The 24,709-nt window shown below is 39.9% G+C and overlaps 1 protein-coding gene across 1 annotated transcript in view; it reads left to right on the top strand.

The window, feature by feature from the left end:
* The window catches only part of LRP2 (LDL receptor related protein 2), a 185,660-nt gene that overhangs the window by 120,218 nt on the left and 40,733 nt on the right, over nt 1-24,709 (top strand). The window contains 16 exon segments of the mRNA XM_043505242.1: nt 1,318-1,443; nt 6,553-6,672; nt 8,034-8,165; nt 9,067-9,268; nt 9,703-9,998; nt 10,633-11,149; nt 12,523-12,675; nt 12,958-13,128; nt 14,885-15,108; nt 15,570-15,747; nt 16,839-17,035; nt 18,982-19,227; nt 21,032-21,160; nt 22,453-22,572; nt 23,242-23,358; nt 23,662-23,778. Of these exon segments, the coding sequence (XP_043361177.1) occupies nt 1,318-1,443; nt 6,553-6,672; nt 8,034-8,165; nt 9,067-9,268; nt 9,703-9,998; nt 10,633-11,149; nt 12,523-12,675; nt 12,958-13,128; nt 14,885-15,108; nt 15,570-15,747; nt 16,839-17,035; nt 18,982-19,227; nt 21,032-21,160; nt 22,453-22,572; nt 23,242-23,358; nt 23,662-23,778 (3,045 nt within the window).

Raw genomic sequence — 24,709 nt, 5'->3', positions numbered from 1 at the left:
ACAGTAATTAAAATATTTATAAGCAATATGAGAGCATAGATATTTTATGTTATTTTATTTTATTATTAAAAACAGCCTGTCCTCTGTATGTCCCCAACCCTGGAAAGATTTATCCATGTGCTTTGCTTTATGTGCTGTGAACAGTCCCATTCAGTTCAATAGGGCTATTCATGGTGCATTATGTCCTTATGTAAGTCTTCACAAGGTTGGGACCCAAATGTGTGCAATGGGTATATGCTATAAAGCTTTATATCATTCTTACTGTGTTAATTGCAATAGCGTTAATCACCAGCAGCAAAATATTATGCACGTTACTGCAGAGTTACTTTACTCTTTAATATGTATTCTTTATATTGTTAAAAAAGTGGAAATGCTTCATTACTTAAGTGTTCCTTTCAAAATCAACAGAATTGTTTTTGGAAATGAGTATTATTTTCAATAAAATACAAAATACAGTTAAGTCAATATTGACCAATAACATGGCTAATCAGGCTTATCAGCCCTTCTGGTCAGTAGGAAGTTCTCCTATGGAACATTCATAAGTGGAGCTGAGCAAATAATTCATGATGGGAAATTTATACAGTTAAGGTAGCCCCTTTTTCTGCTTGTACCATATTTGTTGATATATTGTGATTTTCTGGAATGTACTTGTAATTTGCATTTTTCTAAAATTTTTGAGATGTTTGCTCTATAGATTTATCACAGGTATTCAAAAGTTCAGCTATGTTTCTTATTTGTTGTTGGTCAGATAATTCACATGATATTATTTCTGCCACAATTGGTTGAATGTACAAGCACTTCCAATGTGAATATATGTGCATGTGAATTTACAATATGGTTTCTGTGAAGACCAGCACATACTACTTTGAAAATGCATTCTGGCAACATTTTTGCCAGTAAAACCTAATTGAGCCCATAACCATGAGCATGGCCCCAAGTAATTCGTATCAACATTTGAACAAAAATGAGTGGAAAACATTTTGAGTTATTTGCCCAACACCCCTTGTAGCGTCTCAAGACATCCATGTTTTGCCATTAATCAAGAGAAAATATCCCAGGAAAAATATGTAAAAAATCTATTTTGTGTTAATTTACTATTGATTTAACTGTGAGGAAAACAGACTCCTAAAGTTTTGCAGCTGTTTTAGCTCCCTCTAGTGTGATATAGTGGCAGTCTCTTAGCTAAAACTTTTATAAGAGACTGAAAATTTACTCCAGAGTAAATTTTATTTTAACAACATTGTGTTTCTTTCAAAATGATACAGTTGAGTGGGATAAAAATGTTCTAAACATTTGCTTTCTCTTTCCCTCTTAAAGCTGAACGCACTTGCCAATCTGGTTTTACAAAATGTCAAAGCACAAACATTTGCATTCCTCGAACGTATCTGTGTGATGGAGATAACGACTGTGGAGACATGAGTGATGAGAGCCCCACTCATTGTGGTAAGTAAATAGTGCCCTAATCACCTTTCTTCACTTCAGTAATTCATTCCTCTGGTGCCTTTGGTACAAGCTCAAACGTTCTTGTAACATCTGTTCTTTATACTTCCTGAGGTTTATGAGGTATATGTACCATAAATATGTAGCCTCAGCTTTTCCCAATGAAATCAGGCATAATTTCTCTATCTTTTTTGTATAGTATTTCAAGAATCCCTTATCCATTCTGATTATTCTTTGCTGTACCTTCTATGTCAGTGGTTTTCAACTTGTGATCTGCGGACCCCTGGGGGTCTGCCGACTATGTCTTAGATTTCCAAAGCGCTCTGCACCTCCATTTGAAATTTTTTAGGGGTCCGCAAATTAAAAAATGTTTAAAAACCACTGAAGTACATATTTTTCAAGGTTACCAGAACTGAGCATACTATTCTGAATGTGCCTTTGTCAGTTCCTTAGTGCTAGAATAATTTCCTCTCTCTTTTGCTCAATACTTTGGTTTATACCAGGGGATGGCAACCTTTCAGAAGTGGTGTGCCAAGTCTTCATTTATACCCTCTAATTTAAGGCTTTGCGTGCCAGTAATACATTATAACATTTTTTAGAAGGTCTCTCTGTATGTCTATATATTACATAAACAAAGTACTGTTAACATGTAAAGTAAACAAAATGTTTCAGAGCTTTATTTAAAATTAAATTAAAATGCAGATCTTATCAGTTTAGTGTGATTCTTGCCCTTGCTTTTCCTTGCTGAGTTTTCCAATGTCTGGCACGTATTTGGATACTTTAAGCTGCACACAGGCTTCTGAGTGATCAGTTGTTAACTGGCTCCGAGAGGGACAGAGGACAGATTTCATGTGTTTTTAAATACCTGTTCACACAGGTATGTGGATCCAAACGCTGAAAGCATTGGAGACGCAATTTTCTTTAAACAGTTAAATATCACTGGCAGGGACATCCAGCGGGTCAGAATAGAGGCCCCATGATCTCTTTCGGTAGCTTCAAATGCGCTCTGCAGATCCACAAACTTTGATGTCCACGATTCTGAGCTTTTTTAACTGAATGAGTTGCATTTCGAAATCTTCAACACCCATCCACTGAAATACAGACAAATCCAAGTTGCTTTCTTTGAACTTTTCAGGTTTAATTAGAAAAGAAAGCATTAGGCCAAATCGCTGGAAATCTTGAAATCTGTTAGAAAATTCTGATTCCAGTGCTTGCATGTACTTTCAAATCTCATCGACATTGACAGTGCAACGTGTCAATAGCTCTTTTATGAGTTGGAAGTAGTGGAAAGTAGAAGTTTGAATATCCCTGGAAAAAACTGCTAGTTTCACAACAAATGCTTTCCAGGCGTCAAAAAGATCCAGAACTGTTTGCCCTTCACCCTGGAGACAGAGGTTGAGTTCATTTAGGTGAGCGGTGATATCAGACAGAAACATGAGCTTACACAGCCATTTGTCATCATCCAGTTCAGGGTAGTTTTGTTCTTTTTCCAACAAAAAGGCCTTGATTGAATCAAAACAGTTTACAAAGCGCACCAAAACCTTGCCACGACTTAGCCACCGAATGTTGCTGGGAAGTGGGATGTTGTTATAACCACTGTCCATCTCTTCTAGCAGTGCTTGAAATTGTTGGTGAGTCAAAGCAGATCGAGCAACAAGGAAATTCACAATTTGCACCATTGTATTCATCACATTATTAAGCTCTGAATTAGAAATTTTAGCACACAGGTTTTCTTGATGGATGATACAGTGAAATTTGACTGTCGGACGGCCAATTTGATCTGCAAGTAACTTTACAAATCCCTTCTGTTTTCCGACCATAGCAGGAGCACCATCAGTTGTCACACAAAATATTTTTCTGATGTCAACTCTTCGTTCTTCAAAATGGTTTACAAAACTTTCCAGTATATCTTCCCCCTTCATTGATCCATGCAGGGGTTTTAGGCAACAGAGTTCCTCTTGGATTTCATCGGAAGCACAATATCTTGCAACAACTGCCAAACGTGGAATGTTGTTTATATCCACGTTCTCAACTGCAACAATAAACACTGCTGGGTCTTTCAATGCAGTAGTCTGCTTTTCCTTAATGTTTTCTGCCATTTCACTTATGCGTCTCTCAACTGTTCTGGCAGAGTTGGACAGTTCTTTTATTCTAGATATGATTGTATCTTTATTTGGTAAATCATTGAACAAAATCTCTGAACTACTGAGAAAAACTTTTTATATATTCCCCATCTATAAATGGCTATCATAAATCTCGGAAGTGCTGCTATATAACTGATGGGATTTCTTCATGGAGAAGGGATGAGAGATGGCAAAAGTGTAGTGCATTGTGGAATAAAAAGAGAGAAAGGGAAAGTGGGAGGAAGAGAGGGACAAAAGGGAAATGGAAACAAGCTGAAGAATAGGAGTACTTGTGGCACCTTAGAGACTAACAAATTTATTAGAGCATAAGCTTTCGTGAGCTACAGCTCACTTCATCGGATGAGTCGAAAGAATAGTAAATATGGCAGGCGACCAGCTTGGCTTAATGGTGAAATCCTAGCGGATCTTAAACATAAAAAAGAAGCTTACAAGAAGTGGAAGGTTGGACATATGACCAGGGAAGAGTATAAAAATATTGCTCGGGCATGTAGGAAAGATATCAGGAGGGCCAAATCGCACCTGGAGCTGCAGCTAGCAAGAGATGTCAAGAGTAACAAGAAGGGTTTCTTCAGGTATGTTGGCAACAAGAAGAAAGCCAAGGAAAATGTGGGCCCCTTACTGAATGAGGGAGGCAAGCTAGTGACAGAGGATGTGGAAAAAGCTAATGTACTCAATGCTTTTTTTGCCTCTGTTTTCACTAACAAGGTCAGCTCCCAGACTGCTGTGCTGGGCAACACAAAATGGGGAAGAGATGGCCAGCCCTCTGTAGAGATAGAGGTGGTTAGGGACTATTTAGAAAAGCTGGACGTGCACAAGTCCATGGGGCCGGACGAATTGCATCCGAGAGTGCTGAGGGAATTGGCGGCTGTGATTGCAGAGCCCTTGGCCATTATCTTTGAAAACTCGTGGCGAACGGGGGAAGTCCCGGATGACTGGAAAAAGGCTAATGTAGTGCCCATCTTTAAAAAAGGGAAGAAGGAGGATCCTGGGAACTACAGGCCGGTCAGCCTCACCTCAGTCCCTGGAAAAATCATGGAGCAGGTCCTCAAAGAATCAATCCTGAAGCACTTAGAGGAGAGGAAAGTGATCAGGAACAGTCAGCATGGATTCACCAAGGGAAGGTCATGCCTGACTAATCTAATCGCCTTTTATGATGAGATTACTGGTTCTGTGGATGAAGGGAAAGCAGTGGATGTATTGTTTCTTGACTTTAGCAAAGCTTTTGACACGGTCTCCCACAGCATTCTTGTCAGCAAGTTAAGGAAGTATGGGCTGGATGAATGCACTATAAGGTGGGTAGAAAGCTGGCTAGATTGTCGGGCTCAACGGGTAGTGATCAATGGCTCCATGTCTAGTTGGCAGCCGGTGTCAAGTGGAGTGCCCCAGGGGTCGGTCCTGGGGCCCGTTTTGTTCAATATCTTCATAAATGATCTGGAGGATGGTGTGGATTGCACTCTCAGCAAATTTGCGGATGATACTAAACTGGGAGGAGTGGTAGATACGCTGGAGGGGAGGGATAGGATACAGAAGGACCTAGACAAATTGGAAGATTGGGCCAAAAGAAATCTAATGAGGTTCAATAAGGATAAATGCAGGGTCCTGCACTTAGGATGGAAGAATCCAATGCACCGCTACAGACTAGGGACCGAATGGCTCGGCAGCAGTTCTGCGGAAAAGGACCTAGGGGTGACAGTGGACGAGAAGCTGGATATGAGTCAGCAGTGTGCCCTTGTTGCCAAGAAGGCCAATGGCATTTTGGGTTGTATAAGTAGGGGCATAGCGAGCAGATCGAGGGACGTGATCGTTCCCCTCTATTCGACACTGGTGAGGCCTCATCTGGAGTACTGTGTCCAGTTTTGGGCCCCACACTACAGGAAGGATGTGGATAAATTGGAAAGAGTACAACGAAGGGCAACAAAAATGATTAGGGGTCTAGAGCACATGACTTATGAGGAGAGGCTGAGGGAGCTGGGATTGTTTAGTCTGCAGAAGAGAAGAATGAGGGGGGATTTGATAGCTGCTTTCAACTACCTGAAAGGGGGTTTCAAAGAGGATGGCTCTAGACTGTTCTCAATGGTAGCAGATGACAGAACGAGGAGTAATGGTCTCAAGTTGCAATGGGGGAGGTTTAGATTGGATATTAGGAAAAACTTTTTCACTAAGAGGGTGGTGAAACACTGGAATGCGTTACCTAGGGAGGTGGTAGAATCTCCTTCCTTAGAGGTTTTTAAGGTCAGGCTTGACAAAGCCCTGGCTGGGATGATTTAACTGGGACTTGGTCCTGCTTTGAGCAGGGGGTTGGACTAGATGACCTTCTGGGGTCCCTTCCAACCCTGATATTCTATGATTCTATGATTCTATGAGCTGTAGCTCACGAAAGCTTATGCTCTAATAAATTTGTTAGTCTCTAAGGTGCCACAAGTACTCCTTTTCTTTTTGAGAATACAGACTAACACGGCTGCTACTCTGAAAGCTGAAGAATGTTAATGAGCAGTACATTCAATGCCCCTGAATTCCTTAGTTGTAGGGAAACAGTGAGGATAACAAGTTTAAGGCCAAACAGCAGATTTCTGGCTTGTAGAGTTCCATTTTCTTATTATTCTTAAAGAGAAAATCATCTTAGTCTCATCTCAACTATAAATATACAATGTGCTTTGTTCTTAGTTGCTCTGTGGAATCTTATACTAGGGGCAAATTCTGCATTCCCATAAGTGGATGCAACAATAGAAGCTGCACGTACTTGTCTAAGGAGAGAATTTGGCCCAGTAGTTGAATAGAAAGAGCAGCTAGATTGTACAAAAAGCTCTTTGCCGATAGAATATGAAAGGGCATCCTTGCTAGCATAATTTTTTCTTTTTCTTTTTTGGGGTCTGTAATGTTTTTGTGTGTCATGGACTCAAAAGCAACTTAAAACAAGTTGGAAGGGTAACAGAAAGAAAGAAGTCATACATAGGTTTTTTTCTTCCAGTCTCACTGACTTGCACAAATAGTGAGTTTCGTTGTACATCTGGACGTTGTATTCCTGCTCATTGGTACTGTGATCGAGGAGTAGACTGTGCTGATGGCTCTGATGAACCTGCCTCTTGTGGTGAGTGTGCAGTTAAAAGAGAACTGTTCTGGGGAATGGGATGGCTTAGGAAATCGGTTATGGGAAATAAATAATTTCTCTTCTAGATCAGCTGTATAGATCCAGTCCAGGCTGGTAGTAACTGGAAAAGCCTTTTAAGGCCTGTTCAGTGGCCTGTCTAATATAAGCCTGTAATTTCAATTTATTTCTTAATGTTTGCATCACAAACGCTCTGTGTGGAAAGTGAATCATCTTAGCTAATCATGATTGATTACTGGTAAATGAAAACCATTCCTTTCTCCTTTGAAACAACAGTATTGGTGAATTGGCTGATGTGGGGTAGCCTGTATTTTGGAATTGGCTTGGACATGAAGAGTGCACATGCACTCCGACATTTGGGAAAAAAGGTGTGGACAGAGGGCTACACTTCAGATAGTGTGAGACTGGGGCATTCTAGGATTCTGAGTGTCCCATAATGCCTTGGAGTAGTCAGATCCTGTATGCAGGATGGAAACTGATTAGAGTAAACAGGGAAATAAGAAAGGGAAGGGAGAAGGAAGTGGGGAAGAAGCCAGGTATTTTCTCCATAGGGCGGAAGAAGAGGAAGACCAAAATCATTGGGAAACGGGTAGAGTACAACATGGCAGATATCAGTGGAAAAAACTGGTACAGTAACAGGAGAATAGGATTTTCCTGTGATTGAAAATGGACTGATGTCTCATTCTCCACATTTCATGAGGTATGAGAAATTCAAGTGATAGCTGGTAATGCAGTGTTGTTTTATGTACTAGCAATGTATTTATTAAAATAAAAACTACACCTTTTGATTTCAAACTTAGAAATGATTGTGACTTTTGCCTGCTTTTCTAGGGCTCTGAGACACATGCCTGCTTTTGGGGGAATTCAAACTGACACACCTTCAACCTTATTAAGACCTGTCTAAAAGGTCTCTGGATTGCTCCAAAAACCTCAGCCCTTGATTACAAACAAGCAATTATAAACATACATAGTAAAAATTAGTACTGTCACTGTCAGGACTATTGAATTCATGTTAGATTTGATGCCTGCTTCAAGTTTCCTAATTTCAAATTTCTTTAACAGTCTACTTTTTGATGTATAACAAGATTGACATACTAATAATCAAAGCAGTAATGTATTTGTAGGGGTTGTTAGTACAAATGACCAATAAAGAGAAAATGGGGACATGGAGAAGTGGTGTTCACCTTATCTCAGCAAGTGTGATTTGACCTAGGTTCTAATATTTGAGCTTTCCTCTTACATTTCACTAGAGTAAACCTGTCCTAAAGAATGCTTCCATTAGTAGGTTATTACAACAGTGTAGGCTAGTTTAACAAGCAGAGTAATTCTATTCATTTTTTAAGTGTCCCATGTGCGGACTTGTTCAAGTAACCAGTTCAGGTGTGATGATGGCCGATGTATCCCAGCAAGCTGGATCTGTGACGGTGATAATGACTGCGGGGATATGAGTGATGAAGATCAAAGACATAACTGTGGTAGGTGTCTAATACAAATAAGGTATTGTGCTAGGGACAGCCAACGGGCTTTCAGATCAGGATAGATTTACTGAAAAGTCTGCATGATGTAATTTTTTTTCTGTCAGACTATTTTGTATAATTCTTTATTTTATTCCACATTTTTGGAATTAAAATTCTAAAGTCTAATTAAAAAAATCCCTTTTCATTTTGTCCCGCTTCATTCAATAGCCTTGAATTATAAACTGCTTTGAGATGAAATTTACATGGCATCTTTGTTTAACACACTGCAGTAACAACTTCAACATATATAGTGCCTGATCATGACAGTACATCTTCTCTTGTGAATCAGTATCAGTTATTAATGTCAGCAAGGTTCCAGTAGAAATCCTATTAGCTGGAGAGCAAAGGGTCAGGTTGTGCCTGGCTGGATGCACAAAGAGGAGCGGTGCAGGAAACCTTCCCCCCTTCCTTGTGCCATTTAGCACTTATTGGCTCCTTTGATTTGCCCTCTGGGGAACAAGCATCTCACAGGAGTGAGTAGGGAGAGGAGGAGTCTTAGCTCTGCTTCCTGATGCACCTGGCATCAGGCCTCTGGCCTGGCACCAAGGGAAAGAACGCTGCATCTCCAGAAGGGGGGTAACAGCAGGGGTGGTTCCCCTACATGCCAGGGAGCTCTGGGAGGAATATTGCTTCTCCCTGGGTCATTGTGGCACCACACTACCCTCCTCACACAGCTGTGGTCAGTGGAGATACACCGGGGATGAATCTGGCTTTTTGCAATGGATAAGATGCATTTTAATGAATTTCTGCATGAAATTTCTGGTACACATGCCTAGATGTGAATGGGGAATGCACATTTTATACATGTAAAATGAAAATAACTCTACTTCAGTTACTTAGCAAATGTACTTTATTTTAGCAAACCGCAGCTGCACAGCCACTGAGTTTACATGTGTGAACAATAGGCCCCCCCTGAGGAGGTGTATCCCTCGGGTGTGGGTCTGTGATGGAGATGCTGACTGCAGTGATGCTTACGATGAACATCAAAACTGCACGCGACGATCTTGCACTGAAAATGAATTCACGTGTAACAATGGATTGTGCATTCGAAACTCTTACAGGTCTGTATGTACTTCAGCAACAATACAAAAGCCTTGCAAATAGTTTCAAATGAAGGAATGAATTCATTTCAGTTTTTACACTTTGTCATTAAATAGGATTACATTTAAGTGTGAAATAATTTATGTGCAGTGCATTCACATGTAAGTTTTAATTTTAAAACCTCTAGGATGCTTGAGTAGTTTAATATTACCAGAGCCTACCAATGGCATTAAACCTGTATTCCTGGGCACAGTAACTTTTAATGGGAGGAATCTCACTGGTTTCTTTAGTAGCCATACTTGCATGAGTACATTTTGATTTCATTATAATTATTCATATGAGTAACGGGGTACTGTTGGGAGTAAGGATTTGCATGACCAGGTGTGTATCTACCCCTCCGTCCATCCGACAGTCACTACCTTTATGTGTTTAACAATACCACCTTTCTTTCCAGGTGTGACAGGCGGAACGACTGTGGTGATAGCAGCGATGAGAGAGGGTGCATCTATCAGCCCTGCCAACAGCACCAATTCACATGTCAAAATGGGCGCTGCATTTCAAAGGCATACATCTGCGATGGGGATAATGATTGTGGGGATGAATCTGATGAGCTGGAACACCTCTGTACTACACCAGAAGCAACTTGCTCTCCCCATCATTTTAAATGTGACAATGGAAACTGCATTGAAATGGTTAAAATCTGCAATCGGCTGGATGATTGCCTTGATAATAGCGATGAAAAAGGATGTGGTAGGTGTGGAATGTTGGGGGTAGTGGATTAGGGTTCTGATATTTTACTTTAAATGTTTTAGACAATTTAAAAAAAATGAATGCTTAATGAAGTCAGCAGGTTAATTAAGATGATACATGTTCCATCCGGACTTGCCAATAGGTTGTATGAAGAATGCATACATATATCACACACCTATTAATTATTAAATCATAACGCAGTATGCTATCTTTTAAATATAACATGTCAATTCATATACTTAAGGCATGCAAACTAGCCAGTAGATAGAATGAATATATCATCATAGATTTTAGATATGAAAATATGCCAGATAAATAGTTATAACTATATATATTCCTTCTGAGAAATAATACTATTCTGCACTGACAGAGTTTGGGGCAGATCCACCACTGGTGTAAATTATCATAGCCCCACTGACTTCAGTGGAGCGTGATAATTTACACTGGGTGTGGATATGCCCCTGGCAACTCAATTGTAGCCACCCAAGATTCAGAATATTTTGGTATTTTTGGAACAAAAGTTGTTGCCCACTTGTCATGATGTTGACTCTTATGAATACTTTGGATAGGGGCTTCATTGTTTTCTGGGTAACTCAGTTGCTTGAATAATAATGTTTTTGTTTTTGTACCACAGGTATTAATGAATGTAATAACCCTTCAATCAGCGGATGTGATCATAATTGCACAGATACCCTGACTAGTTTCTATTGTTCTTGTCGTACTGGACACAGACTCATGTCTGATAAACGGACATGTGATGATATTGATGAATGCAATGAAACGCCATCAGTATGTAGTCAGATTTGTGAGAACACTGCTGGCTCCTACATCTGTAAGTGCGCCCCAGGCTACATCCGTGAGCCTGATGGAAAAAGTTGCCGGCAAAATAGTAATATCTCCCCCTACCTTATTTTTAGCAACCGTTACTATCTGAGAAATCTCACAGCAGATGGCCAGTCTTACTCTCTCATTTTGCAAGGACTAAGAAATGTGGTGGCACTGGACTTTGACAGGGTGGAAAAGAGGTTGTACTGGATTGATGTGGGGAGAAAGGTCATTGAAAGAATGTTCCTAAATGGGACAAACAAGGAGACAGTAATAAGTGATGATGTGCCAAATGGGGAAGGTATTGCTGTGGACTGGGTTGGCAGGTAAGAAAATGTTTTCAGCTTTTCTGAGCTTTTGAGGAAGTTATGTTTTTTAATGTGAAAAATATGAGTTCAGATACTTGTTTGGGACTGGTTTTCAACCCACATACCATACACCCAGTATAACAGTATCCTAATAATGTCAATAATAATTATTCATAATACTACATAGCTCTTATAGTGTGCTTTATATTTTCAAAACGCTGCACAAACATTCACTAACTAATCTTCACAACAGCCATGTGAGATGGCTACATTGTGTTATTCCTGTTTTGGTGATGGGGAAGCCAGACCGAGAGAGGTTTAGTAAACACACACAGAAAACTAGTTGCAGAGCATGATTAGAAAGTTTCTGGCTCCTAGCCCTATGCTCAATCCTGCTGGCAACAAAACATATTCTAGCTTGGTGTTCTTATAGTCAGAATGTGCTATAAGGGCACCACAGTAATGCAAAGACTTTTGAACATTTATATTAATGGACCAAGTTTAATAATAGTAATAAGAATAAGAATAATTAATAGAAGATCCACCTCTCTGATGTGATAGGAAACGTCTTAACTGGGAGGGATATATTAACCAAGCAAGCAAAGACAATTGATAAATCCTGAATTTTTATATTTAAAAATACTCTTATAACAGTTACCCAGTTGATAGTGCCATTTGAGAACCAGATTTTGCTGGGTGTGCTGTGATGAACAATTCTTGCAACAGAGGTCTTATCCAGTGTGTTTTCCTTGTCTCCATAAGTGACAGTACTTTATAACCATGCTTTTTTTCCCACTCCTTTGGTTTGGTGAGAGCAGGGATAAAACTGCAGGGGAGGAAGGGAAAGATAGCGATTCTTATGGCCACCCCACCCGCAACCCCACTCATAACCCCTTGCATTGCACGTCTCCCTTCCTGGCCCCTCTCCAGGCCATCTCCTTGTTGCCATTTCTTGATAAGAGAAGAGGGGAGGAAAAGGAGAGGCAGTGACACCTTGTGCTGGCCATGTGCTGCAGGCAACTGCCTGAGATGGGGGGTTTATTCCCCAGTTGACCAGCTACAGTTTTGAATTTGGCACCAGTAGTGGTAATTGGCCAGTGGTGCCAATGTCGGGAGGGGATAGGGCAAGGTGGCACATGGCTCATAAAAGGTGGGAGTACAGCATATGGGTTTGTATCTATCCAGTTTGAGCCCTGAGCAACAGTTGGCAACATTTGTCTTTTGTAACGTTGACCACATTGGAGGATTGAGAAGTATGTGGTCCTGATTAATTCTTCTTTCATTACAGAGGATTCATCATTACTCTAGAGAGAAAAAAGCAGTGAAATTAAAGTGCGGAGCTTTATTTTGTATAAAGTAGTGTGTAAAATATTCATTATAAAACATTTCAGGAAGTTGTACTGGGTGGATGCATACAAAGACTGTCTCTATGTCTCTGAGCTTGATGGCAGATTCCGGAAAAAATTGGTGGATCGGTGTGTGGACTCCAACAACACCTTCTGCTTTCAATATCCCAGAGCTATTGTCATTCATCCAAAATATGGGTATGATATTTCCAGAATGATTCTCTTTCATCTTGTAGTTCAACAGTCTCATGCTGTTTCTGTGAAAATCCATGCTAAGTTATCATTTTGCATCTGTTAGTAAGAATAATTACAGAATATTTGGAATAATTACAGATCATATCTTCCTGATCTGCAAAAATGCGCCAAAGGTGGGAGATGGGTTTTGTTTTAATGCATGAGGTGTTATATTGCAAATATAGCTTCTAGAATTTGTCCCAGGATATTTTCCTACAAAACTAACTGTGGATGTTGTTTATATAGACAGGTTTACTGGACTGACTGGGCAGACCGAGCCTATGTTGGAAGAGTGGGCATGGATGGCAAGAACAAGACGGTGATTATCTCTACCAAGTTAGAGTGGCCCAATGGAATCACCATAGATTATACCAACGACAAGCTCTACTGGGCAGATGCCCATCTAAACTACATTGAGTACGTACATAGAGAAGAATAAAGCAACTGGGTAACTGTTCATACCAAATTTCAGTGGTAGCACTTTATTTTAAGAATTTTTTAACCCCTTCACTGCTGACAGTTTGTGCATGGATCAAGGCAATAGGTTTTGGGGTTTTTTTAAATCGAACATACGGAGATATTTTATGTACTGTCACAGTGCAGTTAGACAATGACATATCCAATTAATCCATCAGCACTGAAAGGGTTAACTAATTCTAAATTAAAATGGAATCAGAAGTTAGGTATAAAGGAGATGAAGAGGAAAGACTGCCTCCTTATTTGGATAAAATTAACTTTTGGGGTTTTTTTCCACTTGTTCTTTAGCTGCAGTTGGCACTTTTGTTCTGAAGTTTTACAGCATATATTTGCTAGCTCCAATGATTATAATAAGGGACATATTTGCAGTGGGTCTTCAGAACTTTGCAGCAGGGGGTTAGACTGTAAACCTTTTACTCACACTAGTGAGTAGTTACATGAGTAGTCTCACTGGAATCTCAGAAACTTCTCATGGAAGTAATTGTTCAGAAATTCAGAAAGAGGTTCACAGTCTGGGCTAGAACTTGCCAGTGCATCTTCATGTAGATGCAAAACCCAAAATGAGGCAGAACTGAAAACACAAATCATCATTTTAATTTGTAATTACCATTTTTTTGCCCACAGATCTGAGGACAGTGATAAAGAAATGTATGTGCATTTCTGCTGAAAGTTTGGCGTTAATGTCTTCCCCTTATTAAAAGTTCACGACAATATTGCATAGAACGTATTGCTTTGTTACATTAATTTACTGTATTTGATACAAGTCTATAAAATGTCAAATACATTTCTGATGATGAAATGCTTAGACTTCAATTTCAGCACAAGTAATTAGTTAACTTTCTGATTCTTTCCAGGTATTTCCAAATTAGCACATCTAAAAAATCTCCTTTGTGTTTATTCTTTTAGCTCTGTTCCAAGTTTCCATGTTAAAATGAATCAATTTAGACAAAAAAAAAATCTTTCCCATAATTTCCTGCTAGTGCCTGGTCATAACAAAAAGAGATAACCCATTAAAGATATTTTACTAAAACAGACACTGTGAAGTCACAAAGACTCAGTGTTTTTAGAGAAATATGAAAGTGAACAGTTATGTTAAAATTTTAATGTTTAGCATTTCTGTCAAAAATTTAGACTTGGAAGATTCTCCATTGGATTATTTTTGCCAAGTTTCTTAAATGATTTGTTCATTAATCATAAAGTTGTTGTTCAGAGTTTCTAAGTTAGCCTTCTTTGTTATTAATACAGTCAGAAAAAAGTGTGAGAGTTACAGAAGATTTTTCTATTAAAAATGTTGTTAAAAGTAACATATAGCACACTTAGGATATTTAAAATTTAGGAATAAAGGTGTTATATTTTGCCAAGTGTCACTGGAGTAGCTATCTGAATTATACAGCCACTTTTCTGCATGACAAGTAACCTATAATCTATGCACAAAGTAACCTATAATCTATGCTGTCTTCATTGGACAGCCAGATACATTTCTTAGGGGTGGCTCTGTATTTCCTTTTGCGCATGTTTGGTCTATTTTTATAACTAAAGCAAAAGCTATTTAAACCTTATGTATCTCAAAATGAGCTAAACTATTTTGAATCCACTGATCACCACTAATGAACTGCTTGCTGCAAGAAAATGCCTTAAAGGCCTGAAGCTCTTGCAGCTTTGATCTCAGTGTTATGCATGTTTTTTGTTCATGTAGGTACTCTGACCTAGAGGGACGACATCGTCACACAGTATATGATGGGACTTTACCTCATCCATTTGCAATTACAGTTTTTGAAGACACTATCTATTGGACTGATTGGAACACAAGAACTGTTGAGAAGGGAAATAAATATAATGGATCAGGCAGGACTATTCTGGTGAACACCACACACAGGCCATTTGATATCCATGTCTACCATCCATACAGACAGCCAATTGGTGAGGAAACAGATTTAAAATTTAATGTGGATGTCTGGCCCTTATTAGGGCCTAACCCTGGTTCATGCCGTGTTCACATCTCCCATTGGCGTTACAAGGAGTTGAAGGCACTTGGTGTCTCACAGGAGACCACTCAGTTTCTTGAAGGATCAGGCCCTTAGTTAACCTACACAGGTGGTCTTCGATTTGGCTATCTGATAAAGTAAGATAAATAGTGAGAGCAGAATCAGACCCGAAGTATGGATTTAAAGCCAGTTTCTAGGGTTTCAGGGTTCACTGTTCATACATCTTCAGTAAACTACAGTTGAGACTGGATTTTTCTGTCTGAGTGCCTGATTTTTTTGTTTTTATTTTTATTTGCAAGAGATAATATCAAAGCCTTCTGTGCAAAAGGAGACTATTGCAAGGTCTTTCTGTTTATGGGGATGTGAAGTGTGATGATTATTCTTCCATTTTACTAGTGAATAATCCTTGTGGTACCAACAATGGTGGCTGTTCCCATCTGTGTCTAATAAAAGTTGGCGGTCAGGGTTATTCTTGTGAATGTCCAGATAACTTCATGGTAGTACAACTTGGCAACACTGCACACTGCCTTCCAATGTGCTCCAGCACCCAGTTCCTCTGTGCAGACAGTGAAAGGTAAGTCCTTGGCTCAGTAACTTTTTTTAATAGCTCTTTACGGATAGCATTTATATCTAAGGCTAATTTGCCTGGAAGGCTTGAAAGTATGTAATAATTCTTCATATTGTGGGTTCTGAAGTCTGGTGGTAAAAACAATTCCAGTCTGACTCCTGTGCTGGCAAAAATTTCTAGCAGAGTCCTCCCCTCTGGCTACTGGGGGATGAGCTCCTTATTAATGCCCTTTCTTTGTTGTATCACATGGCTAATCCAATAAGGACTGGGGTGTTAGTCATGCATTGCTTCAGAGGCTATTTCCCAGTGATTTCATGAAATATATGAATCTGCTCCTGTCTTTTCTACATGCTGTGCAGTATGTTTGTTTCTGCTGTTAACTGATTAATTTATTCTGGCTGCCAGTAGCCCATAGGGCCCATTCTGGCAGTAAGGGGTGTGCTGGTGCGGGGGCACAGCCCTGGCCCTTTTCCCTGGCCACCTCTATGTGGCAGGAGCCAGAATTGGGGGGACAGGCATAAGACTTGCTATCCTGGCTCTACATCACCCCAGGACTCCTGTAGGCAGCTGGGTTTCTCCAATGGCCCATTCTGCCAGCCTTAGTGCTGCCTCACACTGGAGCATCCATTGCCAATATGGTTAGGTCATGGTTAAAATTATACACTTAATAGAATTATCTATCTAAATTTCAGATCACTTATGGAAATATATCTTGTTCTCCATCTCTCTCGGCCTATCCAGCTAACATATGACTTGCTTAGGTGTCTGTCTGAATGATGAGTCTCAAGAAAGCCCAGAGTGACAGTTTGCACAAAAATACTGCAAACATGAGTCCACATTAATTTGCCGTAAGCCTGTTACAGAGGTTTTACCATCAGCATCTGTTACTGGCAGCACCATGTTGTGGTATATTTTGTTATCACATGACAAATGGCTTCATGTCATGTAGAACTGAGGCTCAAGAAATATCTGAAGCCAAATGTTGCAAGATGATATGTCACTGGCAAAAGCTTGTCTAACAATTGGTCCTTAAAGGGGTGGCTGGACACCTGTAAAGTCATTGCTTCATCAAAGGAAATATTATTTTCTCTTTATAGGTGCATACCGATCTGGTGGAAATGTGACGGACAGAGAGATTGCAGGGATGGTTCTGATGAACCGCCGACTTGTGCGCGTCGATATTGTCGTGTTGGGCAGTTCCAATGTAGTGATGGGAACTGCACTAGTCCCCATTTCTTGTGTAATGCTCTGCCAGATTGTCCTGACAGATCAGATGAAGATCATGTACTTTGTGGTAAATGTCAGATAATTATTCTTGGCACGTGTGTGGCACTTCACATGTTCAAAACATTGTATAAACGCTAAGCATGTAATCCTCACAAGCTGCCCTAAGAGGTAGGTGAGAATCATGATCCGTATTTTACAGATGTTAGACTTGATTTTCTGCTGCCTTGCACCTTACGTAGTCATTTACCCTAGTGCAAAGTGTTAGTAAAAAGGGTGTAAAATGCTACCAAATCAGAGTGGCAATGTTTTACACTCACTTTGCTTCACTTGCACTCGTGTAAAATACAAGGCAGTGGAAAATAGGTTTCATTGTGTGTTCAGAGCAACACATGAAGTTGAGCTTGTCTGCATGGTCCCACGGTGCAGACTTCAAGGGTGTGAACTGTAGCCTGCACTAACGTGCTGTACAAACTAAAAGGTACCTAGTTTGCGTTAACATTGTCTCATTTCAAACAGGACTAGGTTAATGCAAACTAAGTACCTTTTAGTTTGTGCTAGCAGGAGCTATGTAGCGAACCATCTTAAACAAACAACTCTATGTAGACAAACCTTGGGTGTTAGAGGCAAGATCAGAACTGAAGATTTCCTAGCTCCCAGCTCAGTCCATCAGACCATGCTCCTTCTTACCATAATCTGCATCTTTAAACAGTGAAAAAATTATTTCACATGAAAATTGCTCAAAATGCAATACACCCAGGCAGATGGTTTTGGAGAACTGAATGTGATAGAATTTTTTAAAAAAAATTGTAGGCATCTAATTATAATTGTGAGTGTGTATTAACATTTTTTAGAACCCATCTTGTTTCATGTGCTTGTGTCTAATTAGAAAGCTAATTATTCTCATCTTGTAAATAATATTATACTGGGAGTTGAAGTCTGAGCAGTGAGAATGAAAAAAGGAAGCTGTGTAGTCATATAATTGATAGTTTCACTGACTTTCATTAGCATATAATAGTATTTTCTGTAATACCATCATAATTAAATGAAACCTCAATTTTACATAAATTTCAAACAATCAAGCTCTTAAGTAAGGCACAGGGGAATATTAAATAAATAAGAAATTGACAGCTGCATAATAATGAGTTCACATCTCTCTTTATTGGGTAGAATACAGATGATTTTGGAGTATATCATACAGTTACCTAAGGGGGAAAAATTGCTCTAGAAAAGCTGTGTGTTAAAGTTTGCAGAAATCATGCTATATTCTCTCTTCCTGGAGAAAGGAATTACTGTGTATTAAAAGGGACAGTGGGAGAGGTACCCAGATCATATAGGCTGGAGATCTGTGGAAAGCCAAAGTGAACACCCCAGCTCACAGGCTAGCACTTAATGTGACTCCCACTCTGCAAACATCACAAGCTTCACCAGGCCCCCACCACTGCTAACATTGACTTCTGCTCTGTGACTATGCATGAATTCCCCTCTGAGGAAGATAGAAACTGTGGATCTAAAGTTAATGGTGCTTTGAGCAGCATTAACTTGTGCCAAGTGTTCTGGCTTGCAGCATGCTGGTTTAGTAGGAGAGTATGCTGGGTAGAACTAGAGTGGTTCCTCTTTGGCCCACCACACTGTCAGAATTTGCATAATGGCCCAAAGCCATGTTGTCATTCAGCTGCCCTGAATCACTGTGCTCCTCTGCCCTGACTCAGTGCGACAGCTGGGCTTGTGTTTCACTCTGCGCTGGGCAGTGACAACTCTGGATGTCTTTCTTCTCCCCAAAGGCTCTCTGTTGTATTGTTAAGCCTTTGAGAGCTGGATGAAAGCAGCCTGTGGGGCATAGCCATCCAGGATTAGAAATCAGTATCTGAACTGGACAAGTAAATTCTAAACTCAGATTGAGTTACCCAGCATTTCTTTAATATGCAATGATGACAGATTCAATTCCCATAACACTGAAGGGCTCAATGTTTTCTATAAGCTTCAACAGCCTAATAAAAATGTGTATTCTTTTAGCTAATCACCAGTGTGAGACGCATCAGTGGCAGTGTGCCAACAAACGGTGTATCCCAGAAGCCTGGCAGTGTGATAAAGAAGATGACTGTGGGGATAACTCAGATGAGGATAGCTCTCACTGTGCCAGTAGGACCTGCTCTCCAGGCCAATTTAAATGTGACAATGGCCGCTGCATCCCTCAGTCCTGGAAATGTGATGTGGATGATGATTGTGGTGATCACTCTGATGAACCGTTCCACGAATGCAGTAAGCACTAAATCAATGGCAGGTGTCTACATTATAGCATGATAGGCAGAGTGAACAGCATTGCTTAATTTTCAAGAGGTTTGCTTTTGAGGAGATATGAATCCTACAAATTGACTGGTAAACTGTAGTAGGTAACTGGCACTGCAACACAGCACTTTGTGACTTGGTAAGAGAGTCTCATGAGATACCAAGCAACAAATACTGAAGGGGAAAAAAGTCACTAAATATCTACAAGGTTTTTGAACCAATCATGGGTTTGTAACGAACTCAGAACCCAAAGAGGATGAGTTTATGAAGAACAGATATAGCCAGGCAAATTTGATTGTCTTGCCAGACTGGTAAAATTAGCAGATGAAGAGAAAGCGACAGATATAATATACTTGGATTTTCATGAATCTTTTAATACAGTTTCTCATAAATCTCTTACTTTCAAATTTAAATCTAATTGACTTAGATATGAACACAGTCATGTGAGTAAAAAAAAGTCTGACAGTTTGCGAATAAAGGGTTATGATAAACCACAAAGTGTCAAGCTGAGGGGATCTATTGAGTGGGGTACTACAGAGATCTGTGGTAGGCCTGGTTTTCATTTATATTCATGTAATGATCTGGAAGTGAGTAAACAACATATTAATGAAATTTACAAATGCTGCTAAATAGGGAGGAGTTGTGGGCATCTGAAATGACAGAGAAATAATAAAAAATCACCTAGAAAGATTAGATATAGACATAGAAAGCAATAAAATGAAATTTAGCTTGGAGAAATGCAAGCTAATACAACTGGAATAAAATAATCTGAACAGCAGCAGTCTGAAAGCTGGAAAGCAGTAATGTGACCTACGAGTGATAATAGTTAGCAGATTGACAGGGAGTTTGCATGCAGTGTGACAGCTGAAAAGGCCAGTGCAGTTTTGAGCTATATACTTAAGTACATCAACACTTAAGGCAGCGTGTAGAGTACAGACACTGCGCACCCAGCTAGCATGGATATAAATAGTGATGTAGACGGTGAGGTATAGCCTTAGGCAAACAGAGTAGAGACATACCAGAACCATAAGGTGTATATCCTACATGGCTCTCTACATGCCCAAACAGTGTCTCTGTCTACACTGTTATTTTTAGCAGTATAGTGTCCCACTGCTGGAGCCCACCACACTGGAAAGCTCTGGCAGTGGGGAAAGATTCTGGCAAGGGGGAGGTAGTGGGAAGTGGAGAGCTGCCAGAGCCCTTCCACACTGCCTGCCCCCTAGAGCCTTTTCTTGCCACGGTCAAGGGCTCCAGGGGAAAGGAAGCCAAGATCCCTCCTGCTGTGTTTCCTGAGTTGGCACAGCTACTTACCATCTTTTACAGAGGGCTGAGCCGAATGGCTCAATCTAGCCCCAGAGGAGGATATGATAAAAGTTAAATATTTGTAGAATAGTCATCAAGGAAGGAGAGGAATTATTTAGGATGGCAAGGAGGAGGTACAACTCTGAAATGAGGTGAAATTAAGAAAGGGGAAAGTTAGTCTGATTATCAAGAAAAACTTCCTGATGGTGACTAATTGGAATAATTACCCAAGCAAAGTGGTGGATACCCAGTCACTTAGCATACAAATAGAGCGGACAAAATGCTGGTAACTGTATAATAGGACTCCATTGTGCACCAGCAGGAAGATGGGCTATATGACCTGACAGATTTTTTTTTTTCAATCGTTGACTCCTTTTAATGGAAGTAGTATACCATAAAACAGAAATCAGATTTTTAAGTCATGTGCATACAGAAGTAATACAATGTTCTTTGACAACTCTCTCTTGTGTTTTAGTGGGTCCTGCCTATCGGTGTGATAACCACACCGAATTCAGCTGTAGAACCAATTACCGCTGTATTCCACTGTGGGCAGTATGCAATGGGTATGATGACTGCAGAGACAACAGTGATGAACAAGGCTGTGGTAGGTGTAGGGAAAAGCTTTTTTCTGAAATGATGTTATGCTGCGAATATTTCTCCAAGCTATAAAATCCTCATGGAAGTCTTCTCAGTGATAATTCATATGCTTATACTTCTTTCATTTTCTGTCAGTCGACTTCACTGATATCCATTTGTGTGATGGAAAATTCTGTGGACAACAATTCTCTGTAGGTCGTGTAGCTCACAGCCTATAACCCTTGAAAGCTAGATTATGACTATTATTGTACTATTCATTATTGAATGTTGATTCTGTGCTTATCACTGAATAAAACAGAGGAAAATATATTTTTCTGCTTCCAAATCTTACATGTAGGAACACACATGAAAGCTGTGTTGTTGTAGCTGTGTTGGTCTCAGGATGTTAGTGAAACAAGGTTGGTGAGGTAATAACTTTTATTGGACCAACTTCTTTTTGGTGTGAGAGACAAGCTTTTGAGTTTACACTGAACTCTTTTTCATATGAAAGCTGTCATTCAGTTTTCTTTTTGCATATCTTCAAAGCTACTTCAAGTGCTCAACTGGGAATACACTGTACCAAAATCACCAATGTTGAGGATTTATGATGCTGCAAGAGTTGTTTTGAAACCTTTTAAAATGCTACAAACTAAGTTTGCAGGCCATGAGTTCACAACATCTAAGTCTGAATAACTCAGGAAAAACAGGGTGAGACAGTCTGGCCTACAGTGTGCCATATAGCTTTCAGCTCTGGCTGTTTGTCAGTAAAAGTGTGTGCCACTTTGAGAGTCATTAGATACATACCCATATACACAAAGCCTGACCATTTTTCTTGCACCAAATCATTTATTCTCCAGCTAATATTTGTTTCTATAGATGCTGGTTGTTTTATACTTTTCTCCTCTGAGGCACAGTAGAATAATTGTTTCTGCACAAGTAGGAAACGGGGGTTGTTTTAGGACTCCCTGACTCTGCAATCCTTGTGTTGGGAGTAGCAGTCTCCTTTCTAGAAAATAGATATGTCCAGAAAATTACTGTAAATTACTGAAAGCGCAAAGTCTCTGCCTGAGCATTCCCCTCCCAATCCTACATCATTACTTGATGGGATGTTTCCATTACTTGATGGGATGCTCTTTTCCTAAATTACTTGACCCAGTTTATGGTATGGAAAATTCCATCTACTACCACCCTCTGGGTACTCTACCCTATCCAAAGCATCCTACCCTACTCTAAGCATCTCTCTACCTGTCCAAAGCATATTCAAGAGTATGATGATGTATGCTGGTTTATTGTCTTGGTGACAAATTGTGTGCTTTGCAGAGGAGATGACTTGCAATCCTTTGGGAGATTTCCGCTGTGATAATCACCGGTGCATCCCGCTGCGCTGGAAGTGTGATGGAGATAATGACTGTGGAGATGGGTCTGATGAGAACAACTGCAGTGAGTTGTCACTCCACTCTCATGATGTTTTAGTATTCCTTGCTTTTCACTTATAGCCTCCCATTTCTTCTGAAAATGGGGCATGTTGTTATTAATTGCAAGAGTTCAGTTATTCCACTATGCAGTCTGTATTATTGCTGCTGAGCCATTTGGAATGCTGTGTTAAGAATAATCTCTGTATTGTACAGAAATAAATGTTAGTAAATCCAGTTATCAAGAAGAATGTTATAATGTATGTGAAAGTATTAGCCCTAATTTCCACTAGGGTTTAAGGGCTCAATCCTGCGTGCGCGTGTGTGTGTGTGTGTGTGTGTGTGTGTGTGTGTGCGTGTGCGTAAAAAAACATTTCCCTGAGTAAAGAGTGCAGGATCAAGCCCAAACTGAATTTATTATTTTCTGATTAGGAGATATAATTTCCTCAAGATAAAAATCACTCTTGGGTAATGTTCTAACAAAACAAATTTGAGATGAGTTAACCCACAGCACTTTAGAAAGACATGAAGTATTTAATATCACATAATCTGTATGCTGAAATATCAACTTGCCATTTTAATGATTGTCTCACATCTCACCCAGCAATCATTTTGCCTATTTTAATGAGACAGGCTTGGATGTTTAGAGTTACAGTTGAGTGACTTCACATGTTTTCACTTGTCTTTTAAATTGAAGGCCCTCGCGAATGCACAGAAAGTGAATACCGTTGTGATAATTTGCGCTGCATTCCTTCTCGGTGGGTTTGTGACCATGATGATGACTGTGAAGACAATTCAGATGAACGTGACTGTGGTACGTATTGATGTTTGGGTGTCATTTCATCATATTAGAAACTAAGGTTTGTGCAGGTTTGAAATCATTCTGCAAAATCATATTTTACATCAAGCAGCATTAGTGAAGCAACCTTTACTGCATTACATGATTTACCTTTATTTAGAACAGGATATGCCACAAATACTATCTTACATTTAGATAGTGTGGATGGTGAATGCCCATTTTTTAATGGTATCTTTTGTACATGAAAAATACAAAAATCCACTTTGATCTTGTTTTTCACGTGAAGACATTTCACTAATTATTTTGGAATCTTTTTAGAGCTGAGGACATGTCATCCTGGATATTTCCAATGTAGCAGTGGGCATTGTGTCGCAGAACGCTTCAGATGTGATGGAAGTGCAGACTGTCTTGATTTCTCTGATGAAGCGACTTGTCGTGAGTTTAAAGCGTATGGTGGGAACTTATGGGGGAAGAACAGCACATAAGACACACTTTAATTTTACAGAAACTTACTTTTTATTGTCTGTTCAGTACCACTCAGGATTTTGTCTATTGTATTAAACATCTGCAACTCAAATGACTTCAGTAATAATTCAGGAAAAATGTAATACATAGAGCTACTTTTTAATATACTAATGGGCTCTCAGGTATTCCACTGGCAAATTATAAATAGATTAAAAGAATAAACCTGCTGGAGAGAGTGCTGCCCAAGAAGCTCTGCTCTTTGCAAGGATGGTCTAGCACAGTGTGAGGATTTTGTTCTGTCCCAGCTACACTGCAAGACAGAATGGCTTTTTAAACATTTCAAGGCCTACTGTTCTGTAACGGGCTAACATGGCTGATTTTATAATGTGCACAGGGCTGTAGATGGTCTCATTCCTCTTCCCTTCCCCCCCACTATCAATGAAAACAGGAAAACACTTTGTTTCCCTTGTCACCTCTGGTCTAGATTGTGCCCCTGATCTCTACACTGGGCTACGTTTTAAGACTATTTGGGAGTTGCAGCTTATGCAGAATGTGACTGCTTCCTCATTAAGCAATGTTTTTTGGGGGGCATTTCACACCTGTGCATTGATAGAGCTACACTGGCTGCTAGATGATTCCCAGGTGAAGTTTAAGGTGCTGGTTTTCATCTATAGAGCCCAAAAGGTTTGTGGAGCCTTGGTACCTGGGATGATGCCATTCTTCTCATGTTGCTGTCACAGCAGTTGTGATCATCCTTCCAGGTAGTTGAGCTAGAAACCCTGGATTAAGTGGGAAGGGGAAGACTCAGGACATTTTCAATGATGGGTCCTATATTCTGGAGTTTATTTCCCAGCATATTTGGTCCAACAGAGGCTGAATTAGACAATCTTTGTGGCATGCT

This window comes from Dermochelys coriacea, chromosome 11 (genome assembly GCF_009764565.3).
Source record: "Dermochelys coriacea isolate rDerCor1 chromosome 11, rDerCor1.pri.v4, whole genome shotgun sequence".
NCBI lineage: Eukaryota > Metazoa > Chordata > Testudines > Dermochelyidae > Dermochelys > Dermochelys coriacea.
Note: the sequence above shows the minus strand (reverse complement) of the source record. Positions and strands in the feature narration are given on the sequence as shown.